Source organism: Onychomys torridus, chromosome 18 (genome assembly GCF_903995425.1).
Source record: "Onychomys torridus chromosome 18, mOncTor1.1, whole genome shotgun sequence".
In the NCBI taxonomy this organism is placed as follows: Eukaryota; Metazoa; Chordata; class Mammalia; order Rodentia; family Cricetidae; genus Onychomys; species Onychomys torridus.
The window spans coordinates 19763518-19783273 of record NC_050460.1 but is presented as its reverse complement, the minus strand read 5'-3'; the positions used below and the strand labels follow the sequence as shown (position 1 = coordinate 19783273).

General features: G+C 35.7%; 1 protein-coding gene across 1 annotated transcript in view; it reads left to right on the top strand.

The window, feature by feature from the left end:
• Col19a1 (collagen type XIX alpha 1 chain) overlaps positions 1–19756 on the top strand; it is a 331952-nt gene that overhangs the window by 159937 nt on the left and 152259 nt on the right. Inside the window, exon 14 of the mRNA XM_036167742.1 lies at positions 16680–16733. Coding sequence (XP_036023635.1) covers positions 16680–16733 — 54 coding nt within the window. The remainder of the gene's footprint in view (positions 1–16679; positions 16734–19756) is intronic.

Below are 19756 nucleotides of genomic sequence, written 5' to 3'. Positions count from 1 at the left end.
CTTGTGAAAGAAGAAGTAAGTCTTCAGAAGCCACCTTGACATGTGGGTTGATTCATTCTGTAAAGTGTGTTTCTGATTCTGGCACCATTAAGTACAAATTGAGTCTAATGACAAGGTGATAATTAAACACATATTTTACATTATAACAATAGACATTTCCTATTATCCAAATTAGTAAATTATTGCAGTGTAGATATCACTTTTCCCAGTGAGGGAAACCTTGTCTTCAGCGTGCCTTAGGGTAAGTTGCCAGATATGAAAATCAAGGCACTTCTTTACTATTCCGAGGGCCACGTTCAGTTCTGTACATAATATCTTTGAGAATAAGCTTTATTAATTTTACTGCATTCAGTGTTTTAAAGAAAAATTTAATTATCCTCAAATCAATACATTTACAGAGTCAAAAGTCAAGTAGCACTTTGGTTGACTTATCATGAAAATCCAATTTTAATAAATGGGGTTGGGACTAATTATGAAGCATTTGAAAAGCAAAGTTGGATCCCTTCTGATTAGTATGTCAATGAAAGTACTAAATAGATCCAGACTTTAAAAATGGACAACTGAACTGGAATGATTTACAGAAATACTGAATTTTAAAGAGTAACAAATAGATTTTTTTCTTTTTTCTTTTTCTTTATTATTATGTGTTTTAAATTTTATACATCAACCATGGGTTCCCCTGTCGTCCCCCCTCCCGCACCCACCCCCACCTTCCCCTCAGCCCCTCCCCTCCATTCCCATGTCCTCCAGGATCAAGACTCCCCTGGGGATTCATTTAAACCTGGTGGATTCAGTACAGGCAGGTCCTGTCAACTCCTTCCAGGCTGAGCAAAGTGTCCCTGTGTAAGCCCAAGGTTCCAAACAGCCAGCTCATGCACTAAGGACAGGTCCTGGTCCCACAGACTGGTGGGTACAAATAGATTTTTTTTGTATTTATTTACTTACATGTCAGCAGGGGGCTGTGTAAGTGTGTGGGGCAGGGCACCCTTGTGGATGTTAGAGACAACCTGCATGGTGTTGGTGCTTCCTTCTTACCATGTGCATTCCAGAGTCAGAATGCAGGTTGTTAAGCTTGCCAAGTGCCTTTAAACACTGAGTGATCTTGTTGGCCCAAGGAGTGTATTTTTGATATTAAAGAACAGAAGTATAAATGGAAAAAATGCATATTTAATCATATGAATAAACAACTATCTGTTTTTTAAAAAGATATACCATGAAATTACCAAATAGGAAATAGTTATCATTTATAATAAGGGACTAAATTTCCTAATATGCAGAAAGGCTTTTGTAAGCCAACAAAAAAATTAAAACTCGGTTAAATAAAATAGTTAATGATGTGAACTCGGTTCCTAGATAAAGACTAAATTGGTTCTTTAAATAGAAGGTGCCTCTTAGACATACCAAAAGTACCTGTGTTCATTCATAAGAGTAAGAAACTGAAACCCATCAAAGATGTTTTAAAAGACTGGTAATCCATTATGTTGATAAAGATGTAAAGTTACACCCTCATACTTTCTAGGGCAAGTATGTGTGAATACAGTCTCTTGGGGGCAGGGGTGACAACTTCACATTATCATCAAATTTTCACATTTACTTTGAACGAGAAAATATAGCAACGTGTATGTACTCTCTCTTATCTATGACATCATGTCACTAGAAATAACATACATGTCTAGCTACAGGGAAGAGTAAAAAGTGGTAACACAACTTTTGTTGTTAAGATACTTGCATTTTGGTGACTGTAAGCATCATTTACAGAATCAAGCAGTACAAATCTCCCTTCTTTAACAGGTATTTTTGTTTTTACTATCTGCTCTTTTTCCAAGATTTTGTGACTGTCTTGTTTTGCTGGCATAGCCTTTCATCTTTTTCACACTGGTCACCATATCTTGTTTTCTGGAACTCAACTCAGGCCCTTTTCTCTACAAGTGGTTAGCTTTCCAGGTTATATGGGAAGGAAACACAGCTGTCATGTCCCTTGTTTTCATTTGTTTTATTGTTTGTCTGGATATTATCTGTAGTTTGGTTGGTTGGTTGGTTGGTTGGTTGGTTGGTTGGTTGGTTGGTTGATTGGTTGGTTGGTTGGTGGTTTTTCTTATTGTTTTTTGGTTGGTTGGTTAGTTGTTAGTTGGTCATTTTCTTATTGTTTGCTGGTTGGTTGGTTGGTTGATCAGTTGTTGGTTGGTTGATTTCTTATTGTTTGCTGGTTGGCATCGATTCACTGCTGTTTCTTTTCCTTGTCATTTTCTGCTTTGCTTCTATGTCTTCATTTGTGTAGACATGTCTTCAGGCAAATTATGCAAAACATGTGAAATGAAAGATATTTTCCTGAGACTTAGCATATCTTGAATTTTGTTTTTTACTCAGACGCTTGAGTGACAGTTTATGCCAGTATTGAATTGCAGACAGAAAAATATTTCCCTTAGAATTCAAGTTTTCCCTGCCAAGAAGTTTAACTTCTGTTTGGATTCCTGATCCTCTTAAGTTTCCTTAGAAAGGGAAAGTAAGAACAACCCATCCTTCTGGAACTTCAAACAAGGGAAAACAGAAGGAAAGTACTTTTCTATACCCGCTTTCTGATAGGGTATAACTACCTCTGCATCTCCTTCCTCTGCACAGGGTAGTTCATGGCTTACAAGAGGGCACATGAAAGCATATTCTGGGATGTAGGATGGAAGCACATGATCTTTAGTGACACTCTTATCATAGGAGGACCACTTTCCAGACTACTACCCTGGGTTGGTTAAACAGCCCTTTTTTTGCTATAGAAAGTCAAACACTGATTCTCTCATTATCTTTATTTAATCACTCCTCGTCTTTACTACCACCTTGGTCCGCTCTGGGAAATAGATTCCTCTGGCATGAAGGAGGAGGGACAGCAGAAAGAATATGAAAGGGAATTGTACTTCAAATTTGTTGTTAACACTTTTTAATGCCTCTCATACAGCACAAAACACTTTTCTGTGGTTCATGGTTTTCATAACCATAATCAGCTGCAACTCACTCATCCTGGTAGCATTGTCATCTGCAGTAAGTATAGAGGTGTTTCACGTGGGCTGAATGTCACCCAATTTCATTTTAATTCTGAAATTTCAGAGAGTTTTGGGCAGCCCAATCACTTATTCTGCAAAGCTCTAATTAATAAAAGTTGCTAATGATGTTAAATTAATTTTCTGCCACAGAGCCAATTCTTTAGAAGATATTTTAAAGCAGCATATGTCTAAATTAATATTTATGACAATCTTCATGTAGCCAATGATGTATGTGAAAGCTAGCCCCAAACTCTAGATAATTATCCTAATTAGAGTAATTAAAAATGGAACATGTCACTAAGCATGGTGGCACACACTCACAACTCTGGCACACAGGAGTTGGAGGCAGAAGGGTTTTGAGTTCAAGGCCAGCTTTGTACATAGCAAAACCGTGTCTCAAGGAAACAAACACACAGAAAACATTGAAGCTGCCATATGTCCTCATGTACGTCATCAAAGCCGATGATACAAGTGGGTTGGACAGACTATGGATTACTAGTTTTGTCAATCAAGCACTGAGTTAACTGCATCCAAACCATTTCATTCATTAGATTAGAGTCAAAATGCATAAATCTAAATAAAATATATGTAAGCCAGGGTCAGAGAGGATGTTCAGTGTTCAAGTGCACTTAAGGCTCTTCCACAAGACCCAAGTTCAGTTTCTGGCACCTACACCACCCATGTCTGTTGACTCACACCACCTGTAAATCTAGGTAGAACTGATACCCTTTTGGCCTTCCAGACACCTGTGCGCGCGCGCGCGTGCGCGCGCACACACACACACACACACACACACACACACACACGTACACAAATAAATAATGAAATAAATCATTTTTAAAAGTTTGTACAGTCAAGAATACCTCAAAAATGAAATTAACACCATATCAACATGTTTGTAATAAATAAATGAGGGTGAATTTAAAAGTCATTATCAATGCAAAAACCATTTGGTATTTAAAATTATATGAGCATTCTTTCATTTATTTATTTGTGTGTATGTAGATGTGTTGGCCTGCAGCATGAGTATGTGTGTGCATGCAGGGACATGAATGTATAAGTGTATATGGAGCCCAGGGATCAACCTTAGGTGTCATTCATCAGGATCCATCCAACTAGTGTTTTGGATCAGGGTCTCTCACGGGGCTATGTTGACTGGCCTGGGAGCTCCAGGGATGCTATTATCTCTATCTTCCCAGTGCTGAGAGTCTAATATTCTAAATAGGATAAAAAAAAATAAAGGATAATTATTTGCTTGAGACAGGGTCTTGCTGTGTTCAAATCTGGCTTTGGACTCACAGTCTTTCTGCCTACAACTCCTGTGTGGCATCATTATGGGTGTGTGCCACCACGCCTGGTGACAGATTCTATTTTAATTAATCTAATTGGGATAGTTCTAACTACAGCATCAATGCCTGGTCTTTATGAAATAAAACTTCTGTCCCCGTGATTCCAAAGCAAGTGTTACACTAACTGATCCATTGCCCCAGCTATACACACAGACACTTTAAATAACTTTATAGATTCTGTTTTTTACTAATTAAGAATTTGCATAGATACTTCAATTATTTGTGTTATTCTATTTTTCAAGAGTAAATACTTTCAAAAATAAATCCTCATTGCCATGAGACAAGTTAAAGAATACAGGTTATACTTCTCCCTGTACTGAAGGACAAGCTTCTTCAAGTGAGAGTCTTGTGTCTGCTTTCACCCTCGACCCCATAAGAAGTAAAAACTAGCTTGGATTGTTTGGCATTAAGTGACATTTGTGGATGAATAGCATAATTATCTAAGTTGGATTTTCTGTATCTGAGGCAATCGATGTTCTCACTGCTACCTACTACAGAAATACTGTGTCATGCAAGGAATTAGAACCTTAATAGTCATCCGTCCACTCACACCTACTAGACCCAGGGTGCAGGGCAAGATAATGTGGCCACAGGAAGGAAGTTGAAGGTGTCTATGCGGCATCCAAGTAGAAAGCGCTGCAATAAGAGCAAAACATCAGTGTTGGAGGGATGTTTGTGGGGAATATAATGTCTCCCTTTTCAAATTCAAAGACATGCTTGATCTTTTGACATATACTATTCCTAGTTTTAGCAAATGCATATATGGCATCTAAGACTAGCCATTTCAGAATCTATAACATAAGAGAATGTGTGTTCTGAATTTACCCAAAATAGACTGAGGTTATTTCCAAATTGCACCCCGAGAAACCATGGTAATGGTTATCATTCATGTGTGTGGTATCTGAAACTTCTAGGGCTTTTAGATTGAAATGCTAGGATTTGAAAGCACTGTACTTGACTGCTGGTAGGAATCAGTTGTCCATCCAATTAGGAAACTTAGTTACAGAAGCCGATGATCAAATCATTACTGCACAGCTATCTCATGTTTATGTTACTGGAAAGGTTTATAAAGACTTTTTTAATTTGTAAAATGGGTCATACTGTTCTTCATTTAAAGACATCCATTTTCTAGTATGCACTGAAAACTTCATATAATAAAACCATAGACTTTTGATAGAAACATAGTTAATTTTCTTAACACATATCCTAAGAAAATTGTGTATGTCATTCTATTCTTAAATACAATATAAACTAATGATTCCTTTAAATCATTCATGTACATTTTTAGTTTACTTTTCATAACTACTATGAAAACATTTTCTGTGATTGGACCATGTATCAGTTATATTTTTATGTAGTCACTTTGTTCTGAATAAAAGAGATTTACTATAAAAAAATCCCACTAATTTTCAAAAGAACCAACTATACTTACAAGAAATAATTTATTCTGATATACATAATTAAGGAAAATTTGTTCTTGTTTTCATACTAATGATAAGAATTTTTTACATTGACAGATAAACTGTTCTCAGCTTTAATACTGTATATTCTACTTGGAAAAAAATCCTAGAAGCATTTTAAACTTATGCAGATACTGTTTAATCTTATGTTTCAAGCCTATGAAGCATGTTATAAAGCAATAAACATAACACTTAAAATATGCTTATCCACGTAACATTTTAGTCAAAATGGCTATTAGGTGTTGCATGTACTTCAGCACTTCTGACAAGGGGGTACAGGTAACACTTACAAAGAAAATGATTTGATTTTATTCAACTCCTTTCTTTGATTGAGAAGTTATAAACATATCTTGCCTCTTTTCACAAGTGGAAATATGTTCAAATGCAATTAATCTATCCTATTAATTTTACTAAACATCTGCTATATTTGCCAAACATTTCAAAATGCTGTTCTGAACCACTTAATACTAAGTAATTTCTCAGCTAAATATTTACACCAGCTTCCATAATGATAAGCCCTAGTGTATCTTAAATAATCAGCCAATTGTCCAGAGAGAACTGTGTGAAATGTAACACATTGTAATAGCTACTCTCTGGAACTTAAAATGTGTTAGCTGGCTAAGCTCACGTTTTACATATTTCTGATTCTAGCCAAAAGATGTATCAGTCTTATGAATTCCATTCTTTGTCAATATTTTTAACATCCGGAACTCCACTGACTAACAATGAATGCCTATATAGATGCTTCTATCATTAAAAGAATGAATACAATCTCAGGTTTCCTTTCACAAAAGTAAATCTGTACATATGTAACATTTTAGAAATAACCTTATTTCTGGTATTTTGATAGCAGACTAAATAAATGGAAAGAGTGGATTAAAGAGATAGGCACTCATTACCTAGTTAAATAAATAAGAATATATTGAAAGCATATAAATGCCCCATGTGTCCAAACATTTAATAATAGAAGACTCTAGAAAATATGCACAATAGCATGAGGAAATGACCAAAGATTTTACTAAGTTTAATAAGTGAGATGAAATTCAGTCAATGTGTGATTAGTAAATGTACCATAAGACAGACTTCAACATCAACACAACGATAATTTCAGAATGAGAAAGATAAATGAGAGTTAAATTTCTCAATCTATTAAGAAAATACGACTGTAAATTCATATGCACTAAACACCAATGTATCCAGGCTACCAAAAACAAATGCTGTTGGACACAAAGGGGCAAACAGTTCCATACACAATAATACTGAGTTATTTCAATACCCAACTTTCATCAATAGTTATCAAAACAAATGTCAGCAACAGATCAAATGAACTTCATACACATTAATGGAATGTCTGTCCAACAGCTACAGAATACACATTCACCTAAACAGCCTGTGGAATTTTCTCCAAAATGGACCACATTTTAGAGCATAAAGCAAGCCTTAACAAATATGAAAGTATGGCAAAATAATTCTTCTTTATCAGACTGTGATGGAATAAAATGAGAAATCAATAGAAAGAGAAAAATTTAGAAACTGTACAAACACGTGGAGATTAAGCAGGTACTTTTAAAGGATTGGTGAGACATTTGGGGTAACTTTTTAATTTCTAGAATAAATGAAAAAGTTGACGGGAAAATTATTTACAGAATATTTAGAAAACAACAAAGACAGTTCTAAAAACGCATAGCCGTGGTTGCTGCCATTAAAAAATTCGTAGAGATTTCACATAAATCAATTTAAAATGTTACACTGTGATGTTTCAGGAAAGCAAAAACAAGCCAAACCCATGACAAGAAAGGTTAGAGATCAGGTTGCCACCTAATGAAAAGCCTCAGAATACTGCAAAGAAATAATGAAGCAGAGTTATTTCTTTGAAAAGACAAGCAAAATCAGAAAATCTTTAACTAAATTAACCAAAGAAAGGAAAAGACACAAATTAAAATGGAGTCCAAAAGGGAATCACTGGGGCTAGAATGATGACTCAGAGTTTTCAAGGGCTTCCTGCTCTCATGGAGAGCCTGAATTTGTTTCCCTTGATGGGTGGTGTCACGACTGCCTGCTTGTTAATAATAAAAAAGGGGGAACTGTAGAGAGCTGTGCGCAGCTCTCTACAGGGTGGTTCACAACCACCTTTATCTGTGGGTCCAAGTTGATCCCTCTGGCCTTCATGGGCACCTGAGCACATGTGCAAATACCCACATGGAGATATGTACATAATTGGCATAAAATGAATGTTTTTTCAAAGATGTTAGGAACAAATACCACTGAAGTAAAATGGGAAAGCCAGAAGAAATGGATAAATTCCTGCGCTGACTGGCCTACCAGAATTCAGTTGAGAGAATATAAACAAATAACAAGAAATGTGATTGTAGTATTATTTAAAAGTCTCTAAATAAAGAAAAAGAATAAGATTGGATAGAACAGAACTCTACTAGGTCTTTAAAGAAGAACTAATAACACTGCTAATAACTCAAATTATTTAATGAAACTGAAAGGGAAGAAACATCACCAAGCTTATTTTATAAAATTGGTAATAATCCTAAAACAGCTCCAAGATCAGGATACAAAAATAAAATCTTATAGGCCAATTTTCTTCATGAACATAGATGTGAAGGATTATTCATAACATGCAAATAAATGTAACATAACATAAATAGATGAAGGAAAAATCATGATTTCAATAGACTTGTAAAACAGTCCAACATTCCAAATAATGATAAAATCCCTGAATAAGCAGAAAGGTTGGAAGCAGCATACTCCAAAATAATACAGGATGTACATGACATATCTATAATCAATGTTATTGATGTTTTATTGAATGAGAAGTTAAAAAACCTGAAAACATTTTCTCTAAAATCAGAAATGAGGCATGAGCATCTACTCTTTACACTATTATTAGATATAGTGTTTAATTTCTGAACTATTGCAGTATGTCAAGAAAAAATAAAAGATGTAAATATAAAAATAAGTAAAATTGCTTCTATTTACAGACATTGTGATCCTATTTTTGGATACTCAAAAGAATTCATTAGAAAACTCTGAAACTACATAAACACTTTTACCAAACAGAATGCAAATTCAGCTTGCAAAAATCAATAGCTTTTCTATGAACTGTAGCAAACAAGTTCAGAAAGAAATGAGCTACAGATAGAAACTGAAGAAGATATCAAAAGATGTAAAGATTTCCCAGGCCCATAAACCAGCAGAAACAATATTGTGAATGTGGCTGTATTTTTGAAAGCTGTTTACAAATTCAATACAATCACCATCAAAATTCCAATGACATTATTCACAAAAATAGAAGTTAATCCTAAGATGAATATGAAAATATAAAAGAGCCAAAGTCATCCTGCACAAAAAGAGAAATTCTGGAGGTATCACATTACCTGATCTCCAATTATTAATATACTAAGAGCCACAGTAACAATGGCAATATGGTACCGACTAGCTCAGAAACAGATATCTCATTCAACAGATTATAGCAGAGGACACAGAAATAAATCCACATAGCTCTCGCCATATGACTCTTAACAAAAGTACCAAAAACATGTACTAGATAAAAATCAATGTCTTCTACAAATGTTGGTGACAAAATTAGATATGCACATAGAGGTTGAAACTAGATCTCTATTTCTTACCTTATACAAAATCTACTCAAGTATCGAAGACCTGAACCTAGGAAACACCTGGAGAGAAACACGCCCAGATGTTGACATAGGCAAGAACTTTCTGAATAGGACTGACTCCTCCAACTAACAAATGAAATTGTATCAAAGTGCAAAGTATCAGCACGGCAAAGAATACCAGCAGACTGAAGAAATAAGCAAAAGAAAAGCTAAGAAATCTTGCATCTAGTCATCTGACAGAGGGTTAACAACCAGAGTAAAGAACCAATACTAAAAAAGCAGATAGTCCAGTCAATGAATTACCAAATAAACTGGACACATTTCTAAAAGAACAACAGATGATTAATAAAAACATAGAAAGTCTTTAGTCACAACAGAAATGAAAACAAAAACATTGATATTGCATCTCACCCCAATTACAATTTAATCCAAGTACACAGGAGGCAGAGACAGGTGGAGTTCTGTGAATTGGAGGTCAGCCTGGTCTGCGTAGCAAATTTCAGGACAGCCAGGGCTAGATAAATAGAGTCTGTCTCAAAAAAACTAATGGAGACATGGAAAAGTGATAAATACTTATTATACTGTTAGCTGTAATGTAAATGAGTAGAGTCACTATGGAAATAATAATTGAGACTTCTACAAGAGAAAATAAAATTCCAATATGATATCCACATATAGGTATGTATTCAAAGGCTTCTTTGTCAGTATACAACACAGAAACCTGCATACCCATGTTTGTTGATGTATATTGACAGCAGCTGAGTTACAAAATCAGTCCAATGTTCAACAAGAAGTACATAGATAAAGGAACTGTGGTACCCAGTGGAATTTTAGAAGCCACAAGGAAGAGAGAAATTACATGGATGGCACATCATATCATCATGTTAACTGAACTAAGCCAATTTCAAAAAGACAAATATCATTGGGTTCATGAGAAGATGCAGCTGGTAAAGGCACGTGCTGCACAAACCTGATAGCCCACATGAATCTGGAAGGAAAAAAAAATTACTCCACAAAGTTGTACTCTGACCTCCACACATGTGCCAGGCCACACACTTCATTCACATCCAGTAATAATGATTATTGTCTGTAATTTTATTTTATATATGCATACAATGTATCTTGATCAAGTCAACCCTCCATTCCCTTCCACCCAATTTCCACTCTACTTACTCCATCTCTCAATCCATGTGTTCCTTTTGACAAACCCACTAAGTCCACTTAATGCTGCCAATATGTGCATAGTACAGTGAAGGGCCATTTATTGGAGCATAGATAGTCTCTTGGGGGCTGCATTCTTGGACAAAAATCAAAAAATCAAAACCTGACTTTCCCTCTCCCAGCAGCCAGACTGTCGATAGCTCCTCAGCTAGGGATGAACTTCCTGGTTACCTTCCCTCTCCATGCTGGGATTTTGTATGGTTCAATCTTGTACATGTCTTGTGCATGCAGTAACAACTGCTGAGTCATGTGCAACAGTCCTGTTGTACCCCAAACCCCATTTCACGGCAATCATTCACCTCCTCAGGCTCTTAAAATCTTTCCAGCTCCTTTGTTGTGATGATCAATCATTGAGCCTTGAGAAGGGCAGGAAAGGGTGTGATACTGATGTCCCCTTCAGGGTGGGGCATCCAACATTTGTGATTTTCTGCATTGACCCATATTGAGTCTCTGTGTTAATCACTGTAATTACAAAAAGAAGCTTCTCTGATGAGAGTTCAGAGATGCACTAATCTATGTGCATAATGAGAAGCCTTTAGGAGATGGTTCAATACTGTGACTCATTTTCAGAGTCCCTTTTATGGGGCAGGGCTTAAATTCAGGTAAAAATAAAAGAGGTTAGTTATTCCCAAAATAATATCCATGCCACTTTTACATCAGAGAGCCTATCTTGCCTGGCTGGCCATTATTGTAGCTCACAGAGTTTATTTCTGGGTACAATTGATGGTTATTTCTCACATAGTAGGGCATAGTAGGGCATATAATACTTCCAGCATTGTGAAAGCTAGCCAGTGGGCATGAAGCTTCCAGGTCAGGACCAGTTTGATTCCTCCATGTTCTAAGACTCAAGCATATAGATTCTTCAGCAATAGGGTCCTATCATCAAATTCTGGAGGATAACCTAAATTAAAGTATCACATGATTTCTCTCACTTGTAGAATTCAGGAATAAAGAAAGACTTGAAAGTAAAAGGATGATATTTAGGAATATCAAAGGGGGGAATGAAAGGGGAAAAGTTAGTTCTCTAATGTAATATTGAAATCTAAGTCATGAAAATAATAATTATATGTATAGTGAGTTGTATTCCCAATAACATCACCAAGCATTGCTTTATATCAATATTTTCTTCTTTGCGATTTGACCTACTGTGCATTTATTGAGTAGATTCTGTAAGGGAGGTGGAAATAGAATATATAATAGCTTCTATCCTCCAAAACTCATAATCAAAGGAAGGTTAAGTACAGTAAATACAGAATGTCATTTACAAACCCAAGTAAGACAGAATAACAGAGTGGTTCTGAGTCAAGTGCCAAGTTCTCACATTTAATTCAGGCAACCCACTGCTTAAGCAGATCTCCAATTTTCAAAGTAAGTGATGAATAAACTTATTACTTGAACTTACTAAGTGGAAAGAATATAGGCTTGCATAATTGTTACTAATAAAATATCCCCAAATTATAATTTCTCAGTCTGGAAAAAAATGTTATGTATATATAATTGATGGATCTGTTTTACTTCTGTCAATATCAAAAATAGTTTTCTTTGTAAATGTCAGCTAACGTTCCGTACTGCAGTACAAAGTGTTCTGGAGCTGTCTCAATGGCAGGGCATTTACACATAACGACCTGAGTCCTGAGTTTGAGAGCCAGCCAGCACACCAGGAGCAAAATTTCTGAACATTGGGTCAGCAAGGCTAAGATTAAATATAAGATGCCATGGATGATTTTAATAGCAAGTTACTTGTTAAAGATGGAATAGAATTTTCTAAGCTCTCATCCATCAGTCTGCTGTTTGGCTCCTTCACTCAGCAAAACTGAAGTGGGAGCAAAGTTGTTGCTGTGAAGCACAAAAGAGTCTCGTATTTCTTAGCATGTTGAACTCTTTCCAAACAAAATGTAATATTTTGCATTATACAGACTTCGCAATGTAACTTTCAGGACTTGTAAAGGGAATAGAATTTTAATTATATTTCCAAGAATTAAGCATACTCATTTGATGAAAGTTGATGTGCATGTGTGTTTTAGAAACTCATGTTTTTTTTAAAAAAAAAAAAATTGACAGAGTTGTCAGCATTTGGATGAGTACCAAAAATGTTGTGTATTAGTTGGACTATTCATGAAATATAATAGTTTTCCTGAGGGCAAAAGAGAAGAGTTTAATCTAGATCCAAGATTGTGTCAGCCTTGTATAAAATGGCGCATCTCTGTGATTATGCTGTAATTAATATTGGTATATTTAAATTTCAACATTTGGTTTATTCACAGACATTAGGAATTTGTTTTCATCTTGGAGTTAGCCTAATGAGCCAACTCTCCTTGCTTATATATCATTTGCTAAGTGGTTTTATAATTACAAATAAAATTGATCAGTTTCTTAGTCTCCAAGTTTTATTCCTACCTAAGTTAGTAAAATGCAGGCTCGCCATACTTTGTACGATTATTTATCCTCAAAATCAGATAAAATAATGACAGTGATAAATGTATAGCTTTTATTCATCAGCTATGGTGAAGATGCCAAGGATTTGTGAATTCACAACAAGCAGAAATTTTATACTAATGTTCAAAAATCTTTTACAATAATTTATACTGAATTTTGTTATTTTTAATCAAATTACAGCTATATGAATAAAAATTTAAGATACATTGATAAAATTTTTATTAAAAATAAATGTTCAGATGGTAAAGTCATGTATGTAGGCATATGTCACCACTGTGGTTGGAATTTGGGCCAGGTGTTTTCAGATATGAACCAATAGACCTCTTATTCAAAGAGCTTAAATAATAGCTCATACAATTATAGGGTAGCAAGGGGACATTATTCAAAGCAAAGTTATAATATGGATCATAAAGAAATATGCTGTCAAGCGTGGTGGCAAGCCACATGAGTAAAGATACTTAAAGCCCTTGATGATTTGTTGGGTAGGGATTAACAATGGAAATAGCACAGGCGGTTCTCTATTTTGATTGGCAGGCTTAGATTCTGTAAACGTATGCATCGCCAGTTATCTATAGACATAGATGGTAAATAGAAGATGCTCATTATAAGTGCACTCAAAGGACACCCTTTGCTTTAAGGCTAGTGCACCAGTGTACTTGAGGCTATATCCCACCCTGTACTCAGACATAACTAGAATATGAATGAATACAGGTACCACATTTCCTTTATCTATTCAACTCTCTGTGTTTAGTGGTTATTAAGGGGAAGAAAATATATTCTATTGTTTAGAACAGGGTGCAGGGTGTGCCTGTAGCTCAGTTCAGGTGAAGATCTTCCATTGTGGGGGGGTCGCTATGTGCCTTGTTGGAAAGGGTTGGGTGTAGGTAGTGCCTGTGGGTAAGGGCCTCAGGCTTCTAGGTGCGTTATTACAAGAGGTGTCTATACACATCCCAAACCAAGTGGAGCCCCTACTTGCTGAGCTATTACCTGTGCTTGCTTGTCTTACATCCTTTTTCTTAAAAAAAAAAAAATAGTTTCTATAGAAAATAGAAATGACTACATTCATAATAAGTAGTTATGGGTCATCACAAAAATGCCCAGTGTTTACTTAAAGGTAGTCATGACTTAAAAAAAAAAAAAAGATCATGTTATAAAAATGAATTCCTATTGGTGAAATTATTAAGGCCACTACACATAGTTAAAAGGGAGGTTTATTTTATGAGGTAACTTACAAGTGAAGGGATAGGTAACAGGGTCTGAGAAAGGTGTGGCGCAGTCCGGTGGTGTTCTCTGGAGAACTCTGGTGGGTCTACTTCCAGTGTCCAGGGTCCAGGAACGAAGAGCTCTCTCGGCTCTGCCTTGTAGGCATGGCAGTTACCGAAGCCTCAAAGTGGGTGGTACTTCTAGGTCAAAGCTGGACCAGCTACAAACACCAGCAGTGTAGCTCAGTGGAAGAATGTACGCTGGGCATGCAAGAGACTCTTAGTTCAATTCAGAAACAGCAACAAAGAATTCTAAACTTCTGTTCTTCTAGATAGAGTGCTTTCAGATTTAATGATATTGCTTGTTTACCTCAAATCATTTTGTGGTACTTAATATATAAGAATTTAATCAGAGATATTTGAAAACCTGTGTCTTTATCCATTTTTTTTTAAGCATTGGGTATTGATTCTCCAATGACATTTATTTTTCTATATAGCCAGTAATACTCCCATACCATGTTGAATAAGATAGACTCCACCTGTCATAGCTCAGAGCCTGGCCAGAGGGTCAAATCATTACATGAACATCATTTAAATGAATTGTAGAGTATTTTAAAAAAACAAAACTTTAAATAATAATAAGCAACAGGCAAGTCAGGAGAGACATAGGGAGGCAAAGCTAGGTTTTCTGAGGTCCGCCTTGGTGGTGACAGGATCATCAGGAGGCTTTGCAGACAGGCAGATCATCTGACAGCAATAGGAACGGAGAGAAATGGATTCAAATATAAAAACTGAGCAGGCTTGGTAATTATATGTGAGGAATGAGTGTGAGAGAGGAGAGGGTGGTGTGTGAGCTTGATTTCAAGATTGAGCAATAAGACTGTTTGGGCCCTGACGTGGGGAAAGCCAAAGAGGAGTTAGGGAGGGTTGCACATGCGGTGTTCAATATGCCAAATTCCATGTCTGTGGGATATCCAAATGGGTGTGTCACACAGGCATTTGGCTGTTAGATCCGCATATAGATAAACTAAGGCTATGGGTCTAGGAATCATCACTATAAAGCATCTGAAGCCCATAAATAGAGGAGATCATGAAGAGAAGGCAAACTCTGAAGATGAATGTAAAATTCCACATTAAGCCCATTTGAAGGTTCAAAGAGGAAGGAAAAAGCATTAGGAAAGACCAGGAATAACCAACAATACTTGCTGAAGATGAAGAAGAGCAATATAGTCTGAGTTTCAGGTTCAGCAGGAAATCTTTTAATAACAAAGACTGTAAAATTCAAGAGACTCCACTTTCAAATTAACAGCATCTGGGATTTCCTCAACATTTTTTTTTATAATCTGAAAAATAATGACTTTCCTTCATCTGTAGATGTAATTCTGAATGGTTTTATTAAGTAAGAAACAGAGAGCCAAATGCAGAGTTAAAAGACCCAGAGGTCAGAGAGCTGTAGCTAAGAGCTGAGACCAAGACCACCTTCTTACCCCTCACTGCCACTGTCGTCCTTCCCCTGAAAAGACCTACTTCCTGTGTGTCTGTCTTTTTATTGACTTTCTGTTCTGCCTTCTCATTGGTTGTAAATCTAACCACATGACCTCCTTGTCACTACCTGTCTGTACAGACCTCCAGGTCTCTATGGTTGGTATTGAGATTAAAGGTGTGTGTCTCCATGCTGGCTGTATCCTTGAACACAAAAGATTTGCCTGTCATGTGATTGAGATTAAGGGTGTGTGCTTAGACTGCCAGACTTCTGCTAAACTGCTTGCTATTAGCTCTGACCCCCAGGCACTTTTATTTATTAACATACAAATAAAATCACATTTCAGCACAAATAAAATATCACCATACACAACATTTGATGAAAATGAGAAAAATCATTTAATAATATGTAAGATACTAAAAGGTACATGTTATAAATAGACATCTGAAAACAGTGACATAATCATGTATTTTCTGAAAAGATACAAAGGTACTCTATCAAAATTGTAGTTTTGCTTATACAGTTTAAATATGTGAAAGGTACTTTTTCTGCTTGCAAATATTGTTAGTATCCATGTGTGATAGTTTGGCAATATGGGGTTTCAGTAATAAGAAGACTTTTTTAACCTCTTGCTTGATTCAGAACTTCCATTTACTCTTTTCTGGAATCAGGTCCAAAAATAAACCAAACAATGAAGAGCCGTTTATTGTTATTAATATATTGTTAGACTGATAGACTAACTTTGGAGGTGCTCAAATGACTTAAATTTGTTTGGTCTCATCCCTGAAATGAGTATCAGTTATCACTACATTCTTTCATAGCAGACACACTGGAACTAGAGTGTTAACATGTGTTCCGTTTCCCTCACAGGGCTCCATAGGGATACAAGGCCCCCAAGGCCCACCTGGAAAAGAAGGTCAGAGGGTAAGTAAATGAGGAACAGCTGGGAGATTTTGCTAACTAAGACGATAATTATTTTTGAGCACTAATGAAATAAAATAAAAATAAAGCAAACAGGTGCATGTAGGGTATCAGCTACCAAAGACAGACTGTCATATGAGCTATTTTGACAGAAGGTTAACATCAGAAAATTCTACATATTTCAAAATTGGCAGCAAAAATGTACAGATGATTATTTGTACAAAATCAATTAGCCCTAAATTGGTCTAGAGTACTTAGCCATAGTTTTCATCCTTGAGTTAAGTTAATGAGTATTTTGGTAGAAGTCTATCCTAGTCACACATTCTCTAAAAACTGTGGATATTAGCTATGCTCTTGACCTAAATTAACTAATTGACATTAATGACTCTTTGTAACTGTCATTTAATTACTATTTATTGATTCTAACCAAGATGAAATAGGCAATAAATGAATATTAGTTGTCATTGGAAATACCACAATAACTCTATCCCTGGCTAGAGTGGCGTCTCTGTGTCTCCAGCAAAGTGAATCCCTGAAGGATTCTGGCAACTGGTCCACTTTGCTGGGACTCTTGACACACCATCCATGGGTCATATTACAGTTTTCTGTTGATTCTGGAGGCTCACATGTTTTTACATGCTTTCTCACATGTGTGCTTATCAAGTCTTTGTACTACATGAAGAAGGTATTATCAGTGCTACAGCAGTGTGGATAAGGGTTCTGTGACATGGTTTTAAATGCCTTGACTTTGACTCCTGAAGTAGAGGTCATGTTTTCTCTCATTGTCCGGGTACATTTTAAATCATTCTCATTTGTTCATATGAATCTCATTTCTACCCTCTGTGAAATAATCAAATCTTTCAAATATATCAATGTACTTCAATTGTCTGAAGACCAATTTACTAAGGTTTGCCTTTTGTGGGTTGATAAAGAAGCTACTCTCTTGATATTTTTTCCCTCTGTTTTATGTTCTGTATTCCTGAGCCCACTGCAGGCTAGTAGTTTGTCCCAGGAAACACTAATTGACCTCCTGCAGGTATCAAGAACGGGACTAGAAACGTACACTCGTATTAGGGTGCAGTGCAATGTGTCAGGTAAGCCCCATACTGTGGACAGTCTAAGATGCTTCTAGGCTGGATGACGCTTTGGGTTTGCACTGCCTTGTGCTCAGGCAAACACTGCCCTCTTTTGTTTGAATGAAAACATCTGCCCAGTCATGTCCCCATTGAATAGTTGTCTTCTTATATTGCAGTGTTAGAACAATCCTTGTTATATTTCATCTTCTGGATTTGGTCATTTTTTCCAGGGATTTTGTTGTTGTTTTAAAGGATATAAATTTCCAGGAATATTCCAAAGGATATAATTTCCAGTCAAGCAACCCCCATCTTTATATTATTGAAATCGTTAATATATTCTAAACAGAAAAGGACCTGCCAACCCAAGTAACAGCAGCATAGCCTGCCATTTTGTCATGAGCTTGTGACATGCTAATCAAAGTACATGCAAATGCATGTGAATTCTACTTCCTTCGCACCTACATTTCTTAATTTGTCTTGTAAGATGATTATGAGAGACTTGTCAGGTTCTAGCTGAAATGAGAAACTATTTAAATGAAGGGTTTGTTTTGTTTTTTAAAATATACTTCAAATTGAAATCATGCCTTATCAAAGCTTTCGTTTCAGAAAAACATAGGTCAAAGGAAAAATGAAGCTGATGTATTTTTCATAATTGCAGAGGCAATTATTTGAACCATATAGCTCAATCACTATTTTAATGCAAATATACCCCACTTATCAATGTGTGTATTCCAGAACATTTCCTATTACTTCCTTTTTATTTTCTATGAAAAACAACAGCATCAGGCAGTAGATAATGAACAGGATTTTACAGTCACTGTTCTGTATAGCTTGTCCCTGTTGCCACTGCTCTCTCCAAAGTGCCATGTATTTCAAAGAAAGTAAGTGGCATTATCCATAGTAAAAAAATAATTTCTGAATGTGACCAATAATGTTTCCTCTACCATATGACCTACTTAAACAGAAAGTGAACTAATATAAGGCATGCACTCTTGTAGATTTATGTTTATGTCCCTAAGTGTCAACATTCCTCCTCTTCATGAGAGCCAGGTATCACTCATCCCCAAAACGCATTAACTATATGAATGGGTGAGATGTAGACATTTCTAAATACATGTGCACACACACACACACACACACACACACACACACACACATATACACACACATCACACACATACACAAATGCATAAACATATTTACAAACATGCACGTCCAGCTTCTGAAATTAAGACTGATTATTGAATTATTGAATTTTGACATAGAATACTATAGAAAAATCCATGACTATAAAAAACATATTGATCCATTGTCAACAAATGGGTAAATTTGATTGCAGGTGTTTGACTCTTGTTAAGATTGTTAAAATGGAATATAAAACATGTGGCAAGACCCCAGGACTTAACTTCTAGACACAATCAATGTCTTTAAAGAGAAACATTTAATGATATATGAATCATTAACTTCTTAGATTTCCTCTGTATTTAAACATATAACAATATCTCACAATTAAGATGAGTATAAAACACAAGTCTCACATAGAGCCATACTTTGAAAACATGCCAAATATTGCAGAAGCATGTATGTATTGCTACAGTTGTTTTTATTAAGACATTGTGTGTGTGATATAAAGATATCTATTTATTCAGTGACAACACTACTTTTATGGGTATTTAAATAGAACTTTGTTTGAATTTTAATTAGTTGATTTTATTTATCTTTTAAGCTGTTAAACATTAGCTTATCAACTATTCATTTAATAAACTATAAAATTAATGTTCTTATACTAAAGACTAATTTTAACTTCGACAATATTTTATAGCAATGTATATTTTAGATGTATGGGAATATTTACCCTAACTGATTTTCATCTTTGTTTTATGCTATCAATTTTACCTTAACTTTTTTTGAAATCTTATAAGTAAAATATTTGATTCACAGTTTTACTCT